Here is a 21,738-nt window from a genome sequence, read left to right on the forward strand (position 1 = left end):
TTGCAAGCTGTTTAAAACAAAGAAACAAGAAAAAAGGGGGCATTGCGCCGTCGCCTCGTTGGGCCGCGACCAAGTTCGCGGGTGTTGCATTATTAACGGAAGGAAAATTGAAACGTTCAGCCTGTACACGAGCGGCCGCTGTGCGCCAGATGCGACGGAGAGTCGCGGTGGTTAGGGAAGTGCGCTTGGAGCACGTCGTCAATCACGAATGCGTGGAATGTAATACGTGGAACGAGGCCAGGAGCAGCCATTAGTGTAGTAATTTAAACTACTTTCATCTGATAAGGCAACCCGGGCAAAGAATAGCCTTCCGCTCCTGTTAATTTGACTTTTGGTAGATATTTCAGTGCCTGGTTAGTGCGTCACTGAACTGCGCTAAATACTGCATATGTGAACGGCGGTGGCTCTCAAAGCGTAATATTTCAGGGAAAAGAAACACACTGAAATATTAAAGAGAGGCTGGAGGAAAGATAGCTCACGCTTGACGTGGTCATATCGAGTGCTTCTAAGCGACAATGTACCCGAAAATTCTAAACTGACCCTCATAACTAGAAATGTAATTGACGATGGTCGCTCCCCAAAGCCTTGGCGAGCTTATTGCTACAACAGTGCAATATAATAACGCGTTCTCTACGTGCCTCAACATGAAGACGGATGAACGCTTGGGGGACAAGCCGATTACGACGATGTGTAACGTCATATTTTTTTTTTCTGTCAAGACAGTGCAACGTTTCATAGGCAAATCGACAGCCCCATACGACCGGTACTATTCATTCATTCAGTGAGGTCAAAGCAAGAAGCACTGTTTTGGTTGTATCGTTTGTTGTGTCGCTTGTCATGTGCTCGTTCTTCGTCCCAGTCCTACCGTGTGACAGTTGTGGGTGCGAGGAGTCTGTTAAACGTGTTTGATCGGCTTCTATCCCGTCTACGACGACAGGGCGCGCCTGTTACTCGGAAGTGCGTTGGAGCACAGGTCTCGTAATCCTAGTCGTGTGTTCGCCATCGTACAATTCACATCTGTCGATGGTGCTCGCGTGGGTTATAAAATGACTTGCCCTATTCGCGTCGTACTTAAGAGTCTGAATGGGCACGTCTGTGTCGCTAGTGACTTGAGCGACAATGTTCGCGAAGTGTCCCAAACGCTAAGCGCGCTCCTTGAGTGAGAGCGATAAAAAAATGATAACAGAGATAATTCTGTGAAAGCGTTTACTGGTGAAAGGTTCGATTGAAACACACGTGGCAGGTCGAAAGTAAGATTAGGCAAAAAATTTGCCGTGCCGGTAACTTGTAAGGCTGAAACCAGTCGAACAAAACCGAAAAGAAGAAAAGGTAAAGATTTTCAAGCTGAAATTATTTAAGACCGAATGGATGCCAGGATAACAGAAACGTATAATACAAGTAATATCAATAATAGAAAGTCGATGTAATTAATTAATTAGCCTATTGCCATGTTATCGCCAATTTATTTTCATGTTTTCTGTGAGCTTGTTAATTTGTTTCGTTCTAGCCAGCACAGTAAATGACCTGGTGCAACAACGTAAACCGAAAGGCGTGCTTCGATCGGTTTTCCTGTAAAGCTTGAATCTGCATTTTTGTGTGTCGCGCATAAAAATAAATTCCAGCTTAAAATGTCATTCTGTGCGCTCGCATGTGACAGCACCTTCACCGCAGCTGCCGCGCGTTCTCATTATGGGCTTTCGATGTCATAGTGCCTTTGTTGCATGCTTTGAGAGATGAAGTGCGTAATTAATTTCAGCGGTGTGTAGATGTCACAAGTCATGCAATCCGTGAAATGAATAAGATTTCAGTCCACGACATCCCCTCACCCTAGCACACGGGTTTTCGATGATGCCACGAGCGATTTCATCGCGCCAATAGCAACTGACATATTTTACGCTGCGCTCCTTGTTTGCATTCACTATGATCACTTGAGAGCCAATTTGGCAGCGTCAGAAATCGTAGCAAAGGGTATGACCACGTGTGGGAAATTAGGGATGGCTTTACTACGGAATAAAACAGGCTCGTAAGAGAACGATTTCTCGCATAGTCGCGGAAATGTAACGTGACTTTTGACAGTTTTTATCGACGTCGCTAAACAAAAATCAGATGCTCATGAGTACGTCGTGACAAGCGAATGATGGCCAGGGATGTCTCAAATGGAGTTTCCGTTTCTTTTTACAGCGAGGAGGAGAGAAGGAGAAGGCATGGATGTTAACCAGAAATGCGTCTGTTTGGCTACCCTACTCTGGGGGACGGGAAAGAGGGAATAGAACGATGAGATAGAGGAGCGGGGAGGGGGGGGGGGGGAGGACACGGTGAGCTCGCGCACGAGAGCTGTACATGGCTAGGCGAAACGAAAAACTGTTTGTCCCATGTTTCGCTAAACGTCTCCATTGGCTGCGCCGTCAGTTACGTCGTTCTCTACGTCGCACCCAAGCACGCGCGCCATTGGCAGCGCCGTTAGTGACGTCGTTCTCTGCGTCGTACCCAAGGACGCGCGCCTGCTCTGCCCGCAACGCCGCCTCCTTGGCTCGCCATTGTCGCATGCGTTCGAGATCTCGACGATAGGGGCGAAATGCGAAAACACCCGTGTACTTAGATTTAGGTGCACGTTAAAGAACCCCAGGTGGTCCAACTTTCCGGAGTCCCCCACTACCGTGTGCCTGATAATCAGAACTGGTTTTGGCACGTAAAACCCCATAATTTAATTTAATTTTTTTTCGATATCTCGAGTTAGCTCGGCGTCGTGGTTAGCAGCATCCGCCCGCCATTGGCGCTTGCGTTCCGCTATAAACACAAACATGTAACCAATAATTGAGAAACGCTTCAATACAGCGTCGGGATTAACCCACTGCTAAACACCGGGACCGCACATTTCAGCTTCGCTGATTAACCATCTGTACGGAGTGCTTGGGTGGGGATTTTTTTTATTATTATTTCTTTTTGTTTCTATCCCTCGGGGCCATTCTCCACTTACCTTTCTTTCTTTCTTTAATTGCTGGAGCAAGCATTGCTGAAAGCCTTTCCTGCTTAAAGTTAAGGATCTGATTTCGACAGCATCCGCAATCTCAGGTCATATATGATGTCCCTTGGCTGAAATTCTCTAACTTCCTTTGCCCCTGCTCTATCCCTAATAAATGCTCTCGTCAATGCATTTCTTGTATTTTCGTTTTCGTGTGCGTCCCTCTGAAATATAAGCCCTTCAGGGAGTTCGGAGTAGATCGACAAGTTCTCTTACATAGCAAAGCGCTTGAGATTCGCAGGTTTTAAAATATGTACGTAAGACCTTTCTGTCGATACGGAAGAGGACCCTCGTCCCTTTGTGATCTTCCGCGAGAGTCCACGTCGCTAACAATGAATTCATCCGGTAATATTCCGCTCATGTCGCAGCCATTCGTCGGATCGCGCTCCCACCACGCCGAACGAATTGTTACGACACAGTATATAAAAAAGTCTCGCACACTGATATTCTTTATTCCGCACTGAAGCTTCCCGCTCTTCTCCTTCTCGATCTTTACCGTTCCTCATTTATCTCCACCGTCTCGTCTACTGTCTATACGACACGCAACAATACACTCCCTTGTCGGAATCAAGTATTCGCGATTGAATGTCGCTAAGAGAGAAGCTTTCGTTTTAATAACCGGAAGCTTGTGGGCTCCGCCCCAAGTACGCTCACTTGACGCGCGATACCGGTACAATCGGTTCTGGTGCCATTCAGAGCGAGCGAGTACGTTCTTTTGTGCGTGCCGCTCGACTTTCTGTTTAGAATCCACTTTCCCGCGTCGACGCCGCGAACGCTGCACAGCAACTGCGAAGCCGTAAGTGAAGTGGCCGCTTCCGTGCTGTGCTTCTATCAGACCTTTCGCCCGAGATTTCAGCAGCGGCTAATTAAAAAGCTCGCCTCGAGCGATTGAACGACCTCTGTTGCTTCGTGGGGTGCGGGGGTGCTTGTTCGTTTAGGTTAATGAAATTAATTCTCTCGGGAAGCGCGCATGTTGTGCCGCGTGTTGTAGTCGTTCGGACGCAGCGTGCGACGACTTTTCGCGTCGCTACAGGTTGCGCAGCTCTGGGTTCCCACTCGTTCTCCCAAGTTTGGAGAAGCGGTGCCGATACGACGCTACGCCGGTATGTACGACGCGTCTCGTACGCCTGTTTATGATGCTCGTCGGAACTGGCGGGAGCAGGTGCAGAGTATGAAGAACGCGAAACGCAGTGTCGCCAACTATAGGCGTGCGAGATCGCGGTACCGCTGCATGGAGAAATGTGGGCACCTTTGTCGCTGTATCCGCCGTCCGCGGCTACTACGCGTTTTATGAGGCAGCGCTTTTTCTCACGTTTAAGTGTGTAACTAAAAGTTTAAGCAAGAAAAGGGATCGCCGGAAGATGGAAACTGGAAATGAATAACACTATGCGAACAGACGCCAAGCGTCACTTTGGAGCGAACGTTTCGACCAAAGGGCACTTCTGTTCATTGGTGCAAGTTCCGCCAAGACGTTGGCAGAGACGGGTCCAGACGATGGCTCCGGGCCCAGGTTGCCCTTGCTATATCGCCTCATCGTTGAATCCTTAGTCCTTCCTGCTTTTCTGTCCTGTCTAGGTATATGATCGTTAGTATTGAATCCATTGCGTGTTTGACAACAATGTTTTTGCCACAGAAGTGGTTTATGTCGTAGCTATAGAGGGAACGATCGCGCCAGTGGTCTATTGAAACGGGAAGTATAGCGGATCAGCCAGCGTGGGAAGAATGGGCAGCACATGGACTTGCCTAAACTTGGTGCTTCTGGCTTGCAAAGGCTTCGTGACTTGGCATAATTATGATATTCAACAAAATATTGCGTTACAAGTGTAACACTACTTCGCAATGATTTCGCGTGTTCGCAGATACTAACCGTGCTGCTGTGTTTAGAAATTACGAGTGCCTGGGAATTTAGAAATATGAAGCGTAATAAAGAACTTCCCAAGAACGTTTGAAGCTACCATTGCACGAAGATTAGTCAAATACATGCACTAACCACTATTTCCATGTTATCGCAGCGCTAGTGTTTCCTGTAGCAATATTTGTAAAAAAAAAAAAAAACTCTATGGTTTAAGGTCTGATTTCGACAGCATCCGCAATCTCAGGTCATGTATGATGTCCCTTGGCTGAAATTCCTTCCTTTGCCCCTGCTCTATCCCTAATAAATGCTCTCGTCAATGCATTTCTTGTATTTTCGTTTTCGTGTGCGTCCCTCTGAAATATAAGCCCTTCAGGGAGGTCGGAGTAGATCGACAAGTTCTCTTACATAGCAAAGCGCTTGAGATTCGCAGTTTTTAAAATATGTACATAAGACCTTTCTGTCGATACGGAAGAGGACCCTCGTCCCTTTGTGATCTTCCGCGAGAGTCCAGGTCGCTAACAATGAATTCATCCGGTAATATTCCGCCCATGTCGCAGCCATTCGTCGGATCGCGCTCCCACCACGCCGAACGAATTGTTACGACACAGTATATAAAAAAGTCTCGCACACTGATATTCTTTATTCCGCACTGAAGCTTCCCGCCTACGTCTATTGTCTACGGCTCGCACCTCGATCGACGTTGCGGCGCCCAGCCTCTCCGCTTCGCTCCTAGGGTGCCTCGATGTCCTCCTCGCCCGCCGCTCGGGCGAGGAGGACATCGAGGCACCCTATTCGCTCCCTACTCGTAGCGACCTCTGCCCCCTTCATGGGAAATTAATGGTCTTCTATACTTTCGCTTCCCTGTGCCTCAGATTTGCATCAAACTTCGTGCGTTATTTCGGTGGTATACTTGAAATGTCTTCCCGGTATAGAGGGATGACGGCGACGTAGTCAACCCGGACCCGTTACCGTGATAATACGCAAGCGGCTTGACATGTCCGCGGCTTAGATGCGCTTTGCGTCAGGCTGCATACGCTTGCATGCGCTCTGCTGCGCTGGGAGAAGCTCGCGCCTTGAAACGAGTCGCACATTTATTGACGCACACAAACGCACGAAAGCATCAAAAAACGTTGAAGAATCAATCATGGAACATATGAACTATTCCCGCCTATTTGGCTCTCCTTTGCTTGCGGGAGCTCGCGCCTTAAGATGATTTAAGCGCACATTGACGCTTACAAACACATCTGTGAATCTCTCTCGACCCCTGAACTCACCTGCGAGCGGCTGAAGGGACCGTATGGCTCTTGAGTTTCGATTTAAGATTTCTAAGTCGGTGAGCGGCACCGGATTTAGCGGTGCTTCACGACAACCCGTTAGGGATCCGTCGTGAAAAGACGCATTGTCGACGGCAAGAATATCTCGGTCTCGAATCGCGCACACTGGGTTTACCGGGAACCACGTGCTATGCTTACACACATATTTGTGATTACTTACATTGTTCCTTCAGCGGGCGCCAGCCTCGGCTACTGCAGCAACATAGCTTGGTTCAGAAATCAAATAGCCCTAAATATGTTTCTACTGTGTGATAATGTTTCGGAACTAGTAGTACACTTGCAATCTGCATAATATCGCTCTTGTACTCTTTGCACCGTATTTTATTTTGATCTATTCTATCGACGCAGTAAGTCTGCTGTCATGGAATGCTTAACATACTCGTACAACGCAACTCAACAGATGTCTTAGCCGACTATGCAGGGCCCAGTCAAGCATGCCACCTCTCGCATTAGCAGTTCTGTCACTGAGCTTCTCTTCGTTTTGTTTCTGCACTTTTTTATTTCGCGATATCATCATCTCGATAGTCATCATTATTATCATCACGTTTCCTGATCTTCCCCTGTGTTCCAGGCATCACCTTCGAGCGCGTGTTCGAGTCGCCTGGAACCTACCACCTAGTGGCCGAAGCAAGCAACCCGATCACCGAAGGGCTGCAGCTTCCTCGACCCAGGGCTGAAGTCAAGATTCTCGTGCAAGAGTTGTTGCGAGGTAAGCGAGCTCTGGCAATAGCAATAGGAAAGAGGCAATAGCAAAGAGATTAACCAAAAAATTTCTGGTTTTCTACTCTACAAGGGGGGTGGAAGGGTAACGGGTACCAAAGAGAACGTAAAGAAACGTAAATTGCGGCAGCTGACTCGGCGTAAGCGACCTGTAGCTTGACTGCTATCTTTGAAAAGAAAGATGTACAATCATTTGCATTCCACCGGCACTAACATGTTGGGCCGAGACTTGGAGGTCAACAAAGGAAGCTCGAGAAGAAGGTAGAGGGACACTAAAGCAAAGTAATAAATGAACTTAGATTGATAAAGTATTCTTCGAAAACTCTGCTGTCGTTAATTACACTGCAATAGGTCAATTAATAAAAGAGAAAATGAAGCTCAAAGTATCTTTTTTTTTAAGTTTCGCGCGGTAGCCCCGACGTCAGCACTTCAGTGTGACGTCACGACTTCTAAAGTATTTTGTATTTGCGCCACGTTGGCTGAGTAAAAAGTCCCGAAACTTGCCATATTCAGTGTTGGGCTTCTTTAGGACACAATGTAGTCAACCTCTACCGCTATAAAATTAACTGGGGCCTAGAATACGCTGCCGAAAACCATGACGTCACGGTGAGCTGGTTCCGAACTTCAAGGTGACGTCGCCACTCGCCTCTGTGTTTTTCGTTTCTTATTGGCTCACCAAATGGCTTCTCGCGGTAAGAGTGGTGTTTTCTGAATTCTGGAAGGGTAATCTACTGATACAGAAGAAATCGTTTTCCCCTTTAGTGTCCCTTTAAGGACCGCGCAACGAGCAATGGAACGAAAAATGTTAGGTGTAACGTTAAGAGACAGGAAGAGAGTGGTGTGGATCAGAGAGCAAACCATATTCAAATTGAAACTAATAGAAAAAAATGGAACTGGGCAGGCCATGTAATGCGTAGGATGGATAACCGGTGGACCGTTAGAGTTACAGAATGGGCTCCAAGGGAAGGGAAGCACAGTCACGGACGGCATAGAATTAAGTCGTTCGGTGAAGTGAGGAAGTTTGCTGGCACAACTTGGAATCAGCTAGCACAATGCAGGGATAATCGGAGATCGCAGGGAGATGCCTTCGTCCTGCAGTGGACGTAAATATAGGCCGATGATGAAAATCGGCGCACAAATGACACATGTCACTGTCGCAGCTTAGCTCGCAGTCCTATGGTCAAACAAAAGCGAGAATAGGACCGGTGAATTGCCTTCATGCGGCTTACCTCATTTCATCCTTCCATTTACTCAACATCTTAACTGCTGCGCAAATCACTCAGTTATGAGGCCTGTGAGAGGAGAGCTAGCGAAGTTGACAGAGCTGGGTACGCAGACGTTATCCCTTCTTTCCAGCCCACCCTGCTTCTCACGTCGCTGATCGATAGAGCAGACTTTGAAACACCGCTTGATCGGACTCTGCGCTGCTCCTTCAAGCGCACAAACGTTAAGCTCTTTTCCGGAAAGGTCACGCGTGACGACACGAATAGCGACAGTGCGCGGCATGTTCCTTTCGTAGGAATGCCCACGCTCTGTGAGGCGCTAAAGAGGATATGCCCCGGCATGGGACAAAATTAGAACGCACGTTTCTCTCTGTTAGCGCTCTGCGCGCGGGACTTACTGCGCTGGTTTTCGTTCTGGGATATTCCTGGAAATCCCAGCCGCAGTGCGCGCTTCAATCGCAGCCTATTGCAGGAGACCAGCGACAGAGCTACTCCAGTACAGCTCCGCCGTCGAGGATTGTGGAGAAGAGTGAAATGACAGGATCGTACGAAGAGCGTAGAACGAGCGAAGGACGGGGAACACCCGTGAAAAGACGCCGCTGCTGCTTTGCGACAGCGCGCAAACGCGCGTTTTTGTTCTGGTGTCGGGTCTTCCTTTCCCGCGAAGAGGCCGTTCAAGTAGTCCAAGCCGCGTATATAGAAGCCGTGATGATCGGGCTGCCTGCTTTTGCCACTGGGTGACAGCCCATTGTTAAAATTTAAGTTCCCGGCCTTGCTTCCTGGTCTTACACCTTTCTCCTTTTTTTTTCTTTTTTTTTCTTTTTCCCCGCGTCTTCTCTTGATGTCGCTGCGCACGTCGTAGTCCTCCATCTCCAGGAAAGTGGGAACTTTTGGCGGAGAAGGAAGTGGGAGGCGAGGTAGAAGAGAGGAAACGTGTGGTTCTCAAGAGAAGCCATTTTCGCGAGGAGCAACGCCTTGCCCGGCGCCGCCTACCTTCGAGAAAATGGCGTCGTCTTGAAGTGGCCGTGGAACGAAGGCCGGTGCAAAACGAGTGTACCAGATACATCTGGAGATACAGAAGTAACAAGGAATGAAAGAAGTGGGCAAAAAAATGAAGAAAACAGAGACGCTTGTTGAGGTTGCCGGCCGTTGTGTTCCGGCTTTACAGCGGGCGCAACTGTTGCTCGTTTTTACCTCGATTTCGATCCGCAGCAGCGTTTGTCCCTCTCTGGCGTCGTTCACTGGCGCATCACCAGTTACTGCTCAGAGTGTACTTTTCTCCGGCAGGGCCTCTTCCCAGCTGGCCTCGTTTGGCTTGTCTTATTTGGCCATGAGAAGCATTTGGGTTCTGTTGCGTGTCTCTATCTTCTTGAGGAATCTCTGTCTCGGTTTCTTCTTTTACCTTTCTTTGTTAGTTTCGATGCTTCGCTTCTTAGTGGAAAGATTCAAAGCAACACTGGGCGCCTTCTTTCTTTTTTTTTTCTTTGTGTGCTCGAGAGAATGACGAAAAGCGAACGCTTTAAATGAGTTATTTTTGCCGCCTTCTTTATCATCTATTTATTCTTGTTTTTATTTTTGAAGTAAAATGCGAGAGCCGGGAGAGAGTTGGCGAGGTTTCGTTTTCTAGCAAGGAAGAGCACAGTCCGTGGCATAAAAAGTCATCGGATGAATGCCATTGCTTCCATGAGTCTAGGCGTTCAGAGAGGAGATCTCTTTGGCGTGTGGCGACCACATTGCTCGGCAACCATTTCGCGACGACGGATCGCATTTCTGACTTGAGCAAGCACGCCGCACGTTTTTGGACTGTGCCGTGGTGAAGAAATCTTGATGAGTGGCGTAAATTGGGAACTGGCGAAAGACGGTAGTTTTTTGTTCTCTTCATTCCTTGCCTCATAAAATTTTAATCGAGTCACATCGAATGGAAAGCACGTGTACGCGTTGGGCTTGTGTTGCGCTCGGTGAAAATAGGGACGAAGGAATTTCAACGGAAGGGAGTCGTGAAATTCCACCCAAAACAGACCTCAGATGGCTCGAGGATGATGACGATATCGTGTTGTTGAGTAGATTATAGTTTTTTTTTTTTGCAATACCGACGTGCTGATGCTACATTTTGGGGGGCGGGTCATGGATAAAGACATCGAATGCTGAAAGAGCCTATAGCGGCTGCCGCTCTAAGATTTTGAAAGCAGTGAAATATCATTTTTCGCTTTTTAATTAAAAGAACATTTTCACGATCGTAAAGGTAGCTTCTCCGCGCGGCAGTTTGCCAAGCTTATGGCAGTGCAATATTTTTTTTTTTTTTCAGTCAGAGCGTACGAGCACAGTTTACTTGCCTTATGACATGGAATGCGCAGACGTGGCTTACTGGTCAAAAACATGCTCAAGAGATAAGTCCCATGTGCAGCTTGCACAGATAGATAAGCGCAGTTGCGAATTATAAAAAAGTCTATTATTAGCAACCAATCAGGAAAGCCAGAACTGAAACAGGTTTGCGTGAGGTCACTTGAGCGAGTGACCACCGCGCGCTATCGAAAAGTGCGCATTGAGAATATCTCAAGTGCTCACGCATGCGCAGTGACGCCGAGCAATCCTCACCCTAAGCGGCACGCCTGGGCCCGAGTTTGTCGGCTCGATTGCAGTAGTCTCGCGCATCCCTCAGTCTCGAAACATCGTTCTCGTGGGTTCCCTCCGATAAATTGGCCGTCGGCAGAGGAAAGAACGAGCCTTGCGGGATGGCGAGGCCGTCCCCACAGAGGAAAGCGCGATGCCCCATCGTCTTTCTTTTCTACGCCGAGTAATTACGCGTCCGGAAATGAGCTCGTGTGGTGAGCGCGCCCTCGCAAACCTCGAAGCTTCCTCTTAAGAAGGAGACGTAGCAGCGGCTGTCGAAGGGAAGAAAAATAAAGTGCCTGCGCGTGGGAGACGCCCTGTCTCTCCTCTTACTCCCTCTCTCTTTCCCATCTCATATACCTAATGGCGAGTGTTTCATCTTACTCTGTTGCCATCACTCTTGTTTGTCGAGGCATTCTCCGCTCTTTATTTTTCGCGTTTCGTCCCTGCATTCTTTCCACGATATGTAACAACCGACCCAACCTCCTTTCGAGGACCGCCTCACCTCCCTCCAGCGTTCCGGAAGACCCCTTCTGTACGTTCGGCGGAGCAATTTTTTTCAGCATCGGAGGGATGCAGCTGCTCAGCGAAGCAGGCCGCAGACGCACGCCGCAAAGTACTGCCGTCTGGTGCTGCCTTGCTCCGGGAAGAAAGGACGTAGCGGGCTCGGCGTCCCTTCGGGCGTCCCCGTAATAAGCTTATAACGGGCCGAGGAACGCAGGCGGGCTCGTCCCGACAGCGGCCTCTCTACATCGACGTGGGCAGCCCGGTAAGGGCAAGCCGTCTTCGCCATAGCTGACGAGTGAATATTCTCGAGGATCGTTGCTTTGTGCGTTTGTACGCTTACGATGGACGAGAGAACGACGGCAGTGGGAACGACAGGGGTCGGGGAGAGCAGGCGCAGACTTGGGGATCACAGAAAGCGGTGTTTACCGGCTGCGTGAAAACTTTAAGGATGAAATATTGTAATGAAAAAGGCGGGCGCCAGGGGAGCAGTCAGTCTGGCGGCCGTGGTGCGCATACCACAAGAGAGAGACAGAGGGAGAGAGAAAGAAAGACAGAAGAAAGAAAGAAAGAAACAAACAAAGAAAGAAAGAAAGAAAGAAAGAAAGAAGAAAGAAAGAAAGAAAGAAAGAAAGAAAGAAAGAAAGAAAGAAAGAAAGAAAGAAAGAAAGAAAGAAAGAAAGAAGGGGGAGGTTGGACTATTTGAGGGATAGACTAAGAGAAAGCAAGGAGAGAAAAGGCAGGGAGGTCGACTAAATGAGCGTCCGGTTTGCTACACTACACTGGGGGTAAGGGAAAGAGAAAACAAAGAGAGAGAGAGAGAGAGCGAACATGGTGGGCGAGTGCGAGGTTGCACAGGAAATGGCTGTTGAACGTGAGGGGAAAGTGTTGACTTGGGCGCAACCTAAGTCCTAGGATAATCTGCAGCAGTGCTTGCGCTCGCGAAAAGCTCGTCGGCCGCTTACATTTGGTCAGGCACTGCACGATGTGGCTGGCCTAGATTGAGTGAGCGGGCGCCTTACTACAAGGAAGAGAGCAAATCGCAGTGGAGCATGAACAGCCCCAGCTGAGCCCGCAGTTCTTGCGTGCGTTAGCGGAAAATTCGTCTTTTTCTCTTTGCTTCCTTTTCTTATTTTGGGGGCTGTTCTTGTGCGTCGCCCATGTCGGCCTCTCAGTTCTTTACAACGTGCCCGCTTTATGGCTAGCTCAGGGAGGTTAGGCTGACACAGTCGTATAACCTGAAGCTCCGAAACAGATGACGTCGCCATGCTCGCTGGTTAGAGGGGGCTGGCGAATCGGCTTCAGTTCCGATATTTTCGAGCACCGCCTTGTCGAGAATTCACGAATAACTGCGACCCCCTCTCCTACTCGTTATTGCAGTTTACTCATCCCCATTCTGTCGTCTTTGTCACACCGAATGGGAGTTGGATGGCAAAGTAGGAGAAGCCAAGGGAATAAAAAAATCGAGGCGTCCAGAGACGACGAATCTTGTGCGGCCTAATTGGGCCGTCGAGGTTGTTTGATCGCTATGCTCTCTCTACGCTTCATTTGGAAACTCTGTACTCAAAAGTCAGCTTTTCTTTCTTCCTTTCTTCTTTTCATGTCTCGTTTCATTAATCCTTTAAGCTACGTGCCCTCTATGTTTCAACAACTTCTTAGTATCTTTCTCGTCTGGCCCCATTCTTCCATACGTGACTGCGATTTTTCGGCGCTTAATAGAAATCGCGTATTCCAATAAAGAAAGAAAAAGATCTCCCCTCGCTGTGCGCTTCCTTGTTCTCGCTTCAAGTGACCCGTCTATGTGTCTATGTCTTCCTTGTCTCCATTCTATAGTGTTCTCTTTATTTATTTATTTAAGCGCTTCGTTTGCACTTCCCCATTCTTGTATATTATTCCAGTCCGCTTCCCCATTCTTATGTTGTCTCTTCATGTTCCCACTCTCACCGTGCGCCGCGCTTTTTGCCTTAATGGATATCAATCCGGCCGGGCGAATTCTTCATGGGCTGTCGCGCCGCGTCGAAGTACTCTGCTCGCCTGCGCCCGTGTACGCACGCACGCACACACACGCTCACACAGACGCACCCGCACGCGCGCGCGAAAGTATTGTCGAAACGTCCATTATATGCGCGTGCATATGATCCGCGTATAGACGACGATGTGCTGAGTTCTCCCGCCGTGGAGCCAGCCGCTCGCGGAAAGCGGAGCTACGATCTGCAACCCCCCCGCCCTCCACTTTTTTTCTGTTCTTATTTCTTATTTACTTTATTTTTAACTGAGTGTAGCTGCACGCGTAGTATCGATTCAGTCGGCAGGCGCGCACTTCGAACTTTCTTTCCGTCGTTGCTTTCTCTTGTGCTTGCTTGTTCTACCGATTACTTCGTTATGTATCGACTGTTATCATCGACGACGTCTGCTTTTTCTTTTCTTGTCTCTTCTATTCGTTGAGGTTCGCGTCCGGGCTGCGCATCGACGAATGTATGGAACAAACTGTGTTGCGGGCGCTTCCTTCGTGGCATTTTAGTTTTGTTCACTTCTCACTATTTTTTTTTCTTCCTCGTAGTACATGCATTACGAAGAAGTTGTTAAAATTCGCGAACGCATGCGTGCATCACAAAAGGAGTCCTCGAAATACACGAACGCGTAAAGAAGTGTCGCGTGCTGCGGTGCCGGCAGCGTGGCGAGGTTGTGCTATATTCTTGCTCTTATGATGTGTTATAAAGTTATAAACGTGTCCTATATGAAAATTGTACAGGCTGCGAGAAACACTTTGCGAATATGGGCCCAGCCAAACAGTGCGCTGCTCTTGCGCCAAAGCAACTCTTAAAGAGGCCGTGGTCTTTCCTTTGATGATATGTGGCTGTGAAAAATAATGAACAACGTTGTCAACAACCCAGTAACATGTGTACGGAAGTAGATTATAGCGCGTAAATACAAAGGATGAAACATATTTCAAGTCCGAGTTTAGCGGAACTCACTTTGTCAATCACCCTCGTGCAAGTTTACACCCAGCTTTTTACGTCACTTTTTTATATGCAATAAATATATTTGAGCAGAGCGGACGCCACTGGTGTCTCGTACGATGTAAGCGGATCGCATCCGACTTAGCGAATCTCGCTGTCAAGAATTTCAGCCTTAATTGTTTGAACCTATTATTCCCAGCCGTAAGCGTTATGAAGAACGCGTACATAAAGTTCTAAAAAAGCACGAAATCGTCTTTCTTTCTTTCTTTCTTTCTTTCTTTCTTTCTTTCTTTCTTTCTTTCTTTCTTTCTTTCTTTCTTTCTTTCTTTCTTTCTGTTGTCGATGTAAGCACATTCTTTTCTGCGAATTATTCTACGTGTTGCTGGCCAGCTCACGCGAAGAGCTGACTCGAAGCTACAAAAAGGAAACGTGCCTGCTTAAGCATTTCCTACCGCGCAATGCAGATATGACGTTACCAAGAAAACAAATGTACCGTGTGCAAAAAAAATCGCTATTTTATTAAACCGGACTTTAGGTTTACGTTCAAGTATGGGGCAGCGGCGTGCGTAATGGTAAGCGTTTAAGTTTTCCTCCTGCTTTGTTCCATTTTTTTCTTACGTTCTTTTTCTTTCTGTTTTCATTTCTTTTATAATTCAATGTACACTCTAACTTTCTAGGACGCATTCCTTCTCAGTTGCAGCTATGAACATTCCTAGGTAGCTAACTTTCGCGTTTTTCTTTTTGTACTTCTTCAGGCCGCTTGCAGCGACAGAAAACGAGGTAAAGGTTCTGTCGACGTTAAATGGCGGGAAGCCGTAGCGACACTAAAACATAGCAATAACATGACGCGAAGTTTAAAACGCTCGCTAGAGTTAAGAACATTTTTTTTTTACTTATCTTAGCGCAAGCACAAAGACACGGACACGCCAGGCACGTGAAACAACACGAAGTGCTAAGACAGATTCATTAAAAAAAATTAAATTATGGGGTTTTACGTGCCCACACCATCATCTGATATGAGGCACGCCGTGGGGGGGAGAGAGAGACTCCGGAAAATTTTGAACCACCTGAGGTTCTTTAACGCGCACCTAAATCTAGGTACACGGGTGTTCTCGCACTTCGCCCCTATCGAAATGTGGTCGCCGTGGCCGGGATTAGATTCCGCGACCTCGTGCTGAGCAGCCCAACACCATAGCCACTGAGCAACCGCGGCGGGTAACAGATTCATTTCCACTTTCGCAGCCTGCAGCTAATGGTGCCCAAATACGTCACAGGACACGGGTACACTGCGTGGACATCGTTGTCGTGGCGACATGATTTTCGGCCGGTGGCTTTCGTGCGTAGATATGACTACCTTTCACCGGTAAAACGTATTTTGTCGTCCGGCAGCAATTTGTACGCTGCAGCGCGCATTCTCGAGCACCAACACCTATCGCCGGCAGATTTCACCAGGTGCCGCGGTAAGCATCTGACATTATTAAATATGTAAACTCCGCCAAAGTATTTTTTGTACAAGCAGAAAAAAAGTGCGCGCCTAGCAAGAGCGGTGTGTACGTAGCCTTTCACAGCTGATCGCTGCCGTATACATGGTTGTGCAGGTAAGCAAAGTGGATTATCACAGCCAGGCGCTTGTTATTGCCACTTATCATGGAACCAGGTTTCTAAAAAAAAAACGTGCAATACAGCTTGAATTTACTGTGTTTTTATCGTAAATAGGAAAATATACCTCTGAGTATTTGCTTTTATTGTGGCGTCGGGCCCGACGCCACAATAAAAGCAAATACTCAGAGGTATATTTCTTAGTGCCGCGTTGGATCGCATAACCAAGAAGCTCAACGGGCAGAAATTGTTTCTCGTTCTACATTTTTTTGTTTTCATGTTTGACCAAAGCTCTTAACGAGTTCCCACATTGCCCCTTTTCTTATTTGTTTGGTTGTTTAACAAAATCTTCGCGACAGTCTTCCTCTTCTACGAACAAGAGCATGTAGCTTCCCCGCATGCATCGTGAGTAAGAGGCAGAGCACGCTCTACAGGGATCTGAAACGAATCATTGGTGCGGGTAAAGGACGACATCCTGCCGCGCTAGGAAATGAATGAAGGAAGAACAGAGAAAAAGAAATCATCAGAGAACGGGTTTTAAGCGCAGTACAAGGAGAGTGCGGTACCCATATTCTTGACTCGTATAAAATCACCAAAGACTGTGAGTGACGGGAGCAAGCTAGCCTCCGCTACAGTGACACGAGTACAAGTACCGCGAAACACTGCGCGAATTGATACACTACACAGGCCTTACATCACATATATAATGCACAGCAAACGTTATGCCTTCAGGCAAGTCTTTACCGCAATAAAGTAATAAAAAAGGTATATGTGGTAAAATGGGGGGCTTGACTTTTTGCGCGCAGCTTTGCGGTAACATGCACGGCGCGCTTCGCCTGAAGTTATTATTATTATTTTTTGTAGATGGTTGACCTTCTTTCTTCTTCCTTAGTTACGTCACTACGTACGCAATTCTCTGAAAGCAATGCTCGGCCGCCAAGTGAAAAAAGTTGTTCGTGGGAAATTGAGAACCTAGATGAATAGCGTAATATCTGCGGGGGAAAACAGAGCCGGGCGCCGGAGAAGGGTTCCCTTACTTAGTTTTACTTTAATGGGGAGCTAGAAGAAATAGCTAAACTTTGCGTTGAGGGTTGTTTGAGCCTTTCATCCTTTCATATAAATAGATGACCTAGCCTTTGAGAACGTATGCTCGTCACTAGTTTTCTTTTTTGTTGTTGATTTTTCTTTAACTTGCAATAATGGGGAGATCAGTGTTTCAGCCTTACCTTACCGCAGAATGCAAGCCCCGGCACCGCCTTATGGATGGTAGCCATTTGGGGAAGAAAAGAAGGTGGCTTAAAAGCTAAAGGTCTATTGTGTGACACAGCACGTGGAAAATGAAAAAAAAAAAGCGAGAATGTTGAAGTAAGAAATTAAGGTGTTTCACCTTCTGATGTAACGTGTGGACGCATAAGTGGCGTAAACTCTAAGCATTAAAACAGATAAAGCATGAACGGGCCGGGACGATGCGGAATATAGATTAAGAAACGTGGTAATCACGTTTATCTGCTACCAAGTGCTCTTATCAGTGATTTGGCTAAGTCGCTCAGTTGTGGCGATTGCAGAGGTCGAAGCAGATCATTAAAGCAGAAGTATGCTTAAATAGCCGTATCGAAAGTAGACACGAGATATTTAAGCAAATAATTAGTTATCACGCATCGCTGTCGTCTGTACTAGAGATTGGAGGGAGGGTGACACAGCATTCAGGATTTCGTGCAGCAGGAAGAATGAATGAATTTGGTTGCTCTGAGTTGAGTCGAAGATTGGGTGTTAGCGCGAGCGCCAGCTGTTCGCCTTGCTATACACAAGCTTAAACTTACTTTCCTTCTTTTCTTGCTTTACAACTTAGACCCCGTTTCCACTAACCGGCCAGTTTTATCGAAATGTTATACTACACTATACCTTCTTTTTTTTTTTGCTTGCTGCCTTGTGCTAACAATGTTTTTCTTCATTAGAGCACATATTCTTTGCCGTGATGGCTGCTTAGACATGAAACCGTAGCTCATCATCATCACCATGGTCGCTGTCGTCGCTGCCGCAGTCATTGGCAAGCGAAATTCACTCTTTTGACACCTTCTGTTAGTCTCCCTTCTTCTTCTTCGTCTTCTTTTTTTCTTGTCACCTACTTCATGTCACCTACCAATCGGCCGCTCGTGCGCTAAAGCCAGTCGCTCTATCGCGACACTGATGGCGGTGAGCTGGCCGCTCCGTCTCGCGCGTCCCGGAGCCTTCGTTTGCAGCGCTGCTGCGTTCGCGCGCTTGGAGTGTCAGAGTCACTCTTATATTATACTGCTCCCCCCCCCCCCCCCCCCCCTGTAATCTGCCCCCGCAGCTCTTCGGTGGAGGTGGCGCGGATGGACAGTTGGACGCCGAGAACGGCGCGACGTGCTCGCCAGGCAACGGCGCCACTGCGACGTGCGCTTCTCGCCGTCGCGCGTGTGCGCTCGATGGCTTTGCGACGACGCGGCGCGCGGTAATTACAGGCGGTCGTCGTCGCCGTCGGCAGGCGCGTGCCTGCAATTATGGAACCTTATTACGGATGCTGCGCGAGTTGTCTCCTCAGGTCTGAGTGAGCTCTGCGTTGTGCATATCCTTCTTTCTTTCTTTCTTTCTTTCTTTCTTTCTTTCTTTCTTTCTTTCTTTCTTCTTTCTTTCTTTCTTTCTTTCTTTCTTTCTTTCTACGCCAGCGTCACTATTATTTTTCTCCTTGCTTTTTTTTCTATGGGCGGAGGTCGAAAGGTTGCGCAGCTGGTATTCGCAGTGCTCCTGGCGACCTCTAGTTATGCATCCTTTAAATGGGCATGTCTTTTTTCTTTAGTTTCACGGAAGTCATTTAGGCTTACGGGAGTAAAGAGAAGCGGAGGAAGGTTGGGCTCAAGGCGTTTTACAATAGCCCACGAAGCCAGAGTATCCGTTTGGCAATTCATGCACATAGGATAAGCGAAGTCAGTAAGGCGGTGATATTTTGTTTAGACAAGCCTTACTCCGTACGTGGAGTACGAAGAAGGTCGTCAATAACGTAGTAATAATTAGGAAACAAAAGGTCAAATAACGACAGCATACGTCATTGACCCTGCGCGGTAGCCTAGTGGTTATGCCGTTGCGCTGCTAAGCTCGAAACCACGGGTTCAGCCCCAGCCGCGGCTGCCGCATTCCGATGCGGGTGGAATGAAAATACGCTACTGTACTCAGATTTACGTACACGTCATAGAACCCGAGGTGGTCAAAATTATTCCGCAGTCCCCACTACGGCGTTCCTCATAATCAGACCAATGTTTTGGCCCGTAAAACCTCCGAATGTAATTTTTAACTTAATTGCAACGTAACACAACAATACTATTCAGAATACGATGAGTGCATAGCGCGCAAAATATAAATGTAAGGAATTTTGTTCCAAATAGTAACCATACATTAAGGGCAGAAAAAAATTGACAGTCACTTCAGCATACGCTAAAGATGAAGGCGAAAGCCTGCGCGCTCACGAGGCATTCATTTAATTACTTGACATTCTCATTAGAATGCGTTGCTACTTCCTATTACTTGTTTTCTCCCACCATAGGTCGTAGGTACGACTCCCGACGTATGTGGTGGGTTCGATTGCCTTGATTAACTCTATTTTAAATAACTGTGCATTAATTAACTTCGCCTTAAGTGTAACACCAAAGGTCGTGAGTTCGACTCCCACAGAAGGTCGTGGCTTCGAGTGCCTTAATTCACTATATCTTAATTAAGGCAGAGCTAATTACGGCAATCGCAGCCACGACCTTTGTTGGTGGCACCATGGTGGCACCAAGACATGGTGACACCATCTCGCATGGTGGCACCACGAATGTTGGGGCCATGAATTCTGGTTCCATAACGCCGGACGTCGTATTTTTCGACCCGTGAGCCATCCAAGGCTTTCCCCTTAATAATTTATGTTGGAATTCAGTGCTACGGGAAAGAAATAATACATGAAAGGAAATAGGAGGCATAGTTGGGTGGTACTTAATTATCAGCGCGAGTCAACCTTAAAACCGAGAGCACGACGCGAGATTGTCAATAATTACAAAAATGCGAGTTTACAGATTGAGTGCCGAAGTTCAATAGCTGAAAATGGGGCCGTAGGTAGAATGTTTCAGGAAGCTATTGACGCTGATGGCCGCCGTTCACCTTAATCAGCGTCATCGAGAACGTCAAGCAAAAGACGTCGATGACAGCAGATAACCACCACGCCGCTAGGAAGAAGAGAACTGATTACATGCTGTATAGTGAGGTAATAAATAAATAAATAAATAAATAAATAAATAAATAAATAAATAAATAAATAAATAAATAAATAAATCTAAAGCGTTTATGTAAACATGGAAAAGCCATAGTTATCTTGTGTTTGCAAACCCGGCAACACAAATTGTCGCTAAGAGGCTGCACTGGCTTCAACCCTATACGTTGTAATCGCCTCCTTTCAGTTTCTCGCGTTCCGTCTTCTCCGTATTCAGTCACACCTCTTTTTCTGAATACTGGTCTGCCCAGTTCAGCCCTAAACGTACGTACCAGGTGATGTAGTATATTGAGACGGTAAGCCTCCCGTGGAAACAATAAATAACCGCCCCAGACCAGTACGAATTTTTCAACTGCGAGGCTTTTATTTCTATGAACCCGTATGGGTTTCCTTTGTAGCAATTTTTACGATTGGATGGATATCTCGCGTTCCCTTTAATTACTTCTCTGAACCTAGCGGGTTTCCGCCGAACTATTACGTCAGACACTTGCCTTTGCTTCGAGTTGTTGATAGATTCGACTTCGCCCTGCCATCTGCTTGCCGCCTGGTTAGCTCAGATGGTAGAGCGGCTGCCCCGGTAATCAGGTGGTCCCGAGTTCGAATCCCGGACCAGGACGAATTTTTCTTCAACTGCGAGGCTTTTCTTTCGACGAACCCATACGGGTTTCCTCTGTGGCGATTGCTACGATTGGTTGAATGTATCAGTTTCCCTCTAAGGTATGCTCAAAGTGCACGATAATCGGACACCGAACTCCTCATAATCAGAACTGGTTTTGGCACGTAAAACCCCAGTAAGAAGAAGGACAAGCGCAACGATCAGATGCGAAATCTGGCTGCCTCCTCGGAGCAGCAACGCAGTCGCAAGCCAGCGTGCCCCAACTGTGGAAGGAACCAATCCGCAGAAAATCCATAGTCATGTAAAGGCGGCCGTGGAAACTGAGGACGGGGAGTGGGCGGAGAGTAGGTAGGATCATTCGAGGACTCCCTAACGAGATCACACACGAGCAGCTGACAGCCGCGAAACCGACGTCACTGTTGGCAAGACAGTTTCTTCGCTCCGAAACCAGTCGCCGTCACGCCCGCTTCTATCGGCATTCGGCGCTTTTCTGTGGCGCTCGCTGGAAATAATCGAAGGTGACAGGCAGACAGGCGGAGGGTGGCAGAGGAGATCTCGACATATTTTCCCGCAGTGTATTACTTTTCGTTCCTTCGTCTAAGTTATAAGTAGCATGAACGACTTCCAGAGGGCGCTCCCAACTCCCTTCTCGAGACCCGTGGGAAACGTGTCGCTGCTATAGCAGTGCAACATCGACAGTGAGAAAACAACGGCGGTAATAAGAGGCACTTTGCGGCGCCCATGTTTCCTTTGTTTTTCAATCTCCGCAGTGTGTGCGTTGTTCGCCTTTGCTCTTCGTGTATTGCATTTCTCTCAGTTTCTACGCGTATCCGTTTTTCGTCACGTGCCTTCGCGACGTGTGTTTACGTAACGTCGTCGGCAGCGAGACAGCGACGGGTGGGACCCCGAAAGCGTGATCGGGTTTCTCCCGCGCGTCTCAGCCTATTTGCATTTTTTGTCACTGCCACTGTCCCCCAATGCCAGGGCACCTCCGCTTTCGCGATGGTCTCTCTCTCTCTCTCTCCCCCCCCTTC

At 47.7% G+C, this 21,738-nt stretch overlaps 1 protein-coding gene across 1 annotated transcript in view; it reads left to right on the forward strand.

Annotated features, from left to right (window-relative positions):
* The window catches only part of LOC125939688 (uncharacterized), a 59,047-nt gene that overhangs the window by 10,168 nt on the left and 27,141 nt on the right, over positions 1 to 21,738 (forward strand). Inside the window, exon 3 of the mRNA XM_037706066.2 lies at positions 6,783 to 6,920. Coding sequence (XP_037561994.1) covers positions 6,783 to 6,888 — 106 coding nt within the window. The 3' untranslated portion in view covers positions 6,889 to 6,920. The remainder of the gene's footprint in view (positions 1 to 6,782; positions 6,921 to 21,738) is intronic.

This window comes from Dermacentor silvarum, chromosome 2, assembly GCF_013339745.2.
Source record: "Dermacentor silvarum isolate Dsil-2018 chromosome 2, BIME_Dsil_1.4, whole genome shotgun sequence".
Classification (NCBI taxonomy): Eukaryota; Metazoa; Arthropoda; class Arachnida; order Ixodida; family Ixodidae; genus Dermacentor; species Dermacentor silvarum.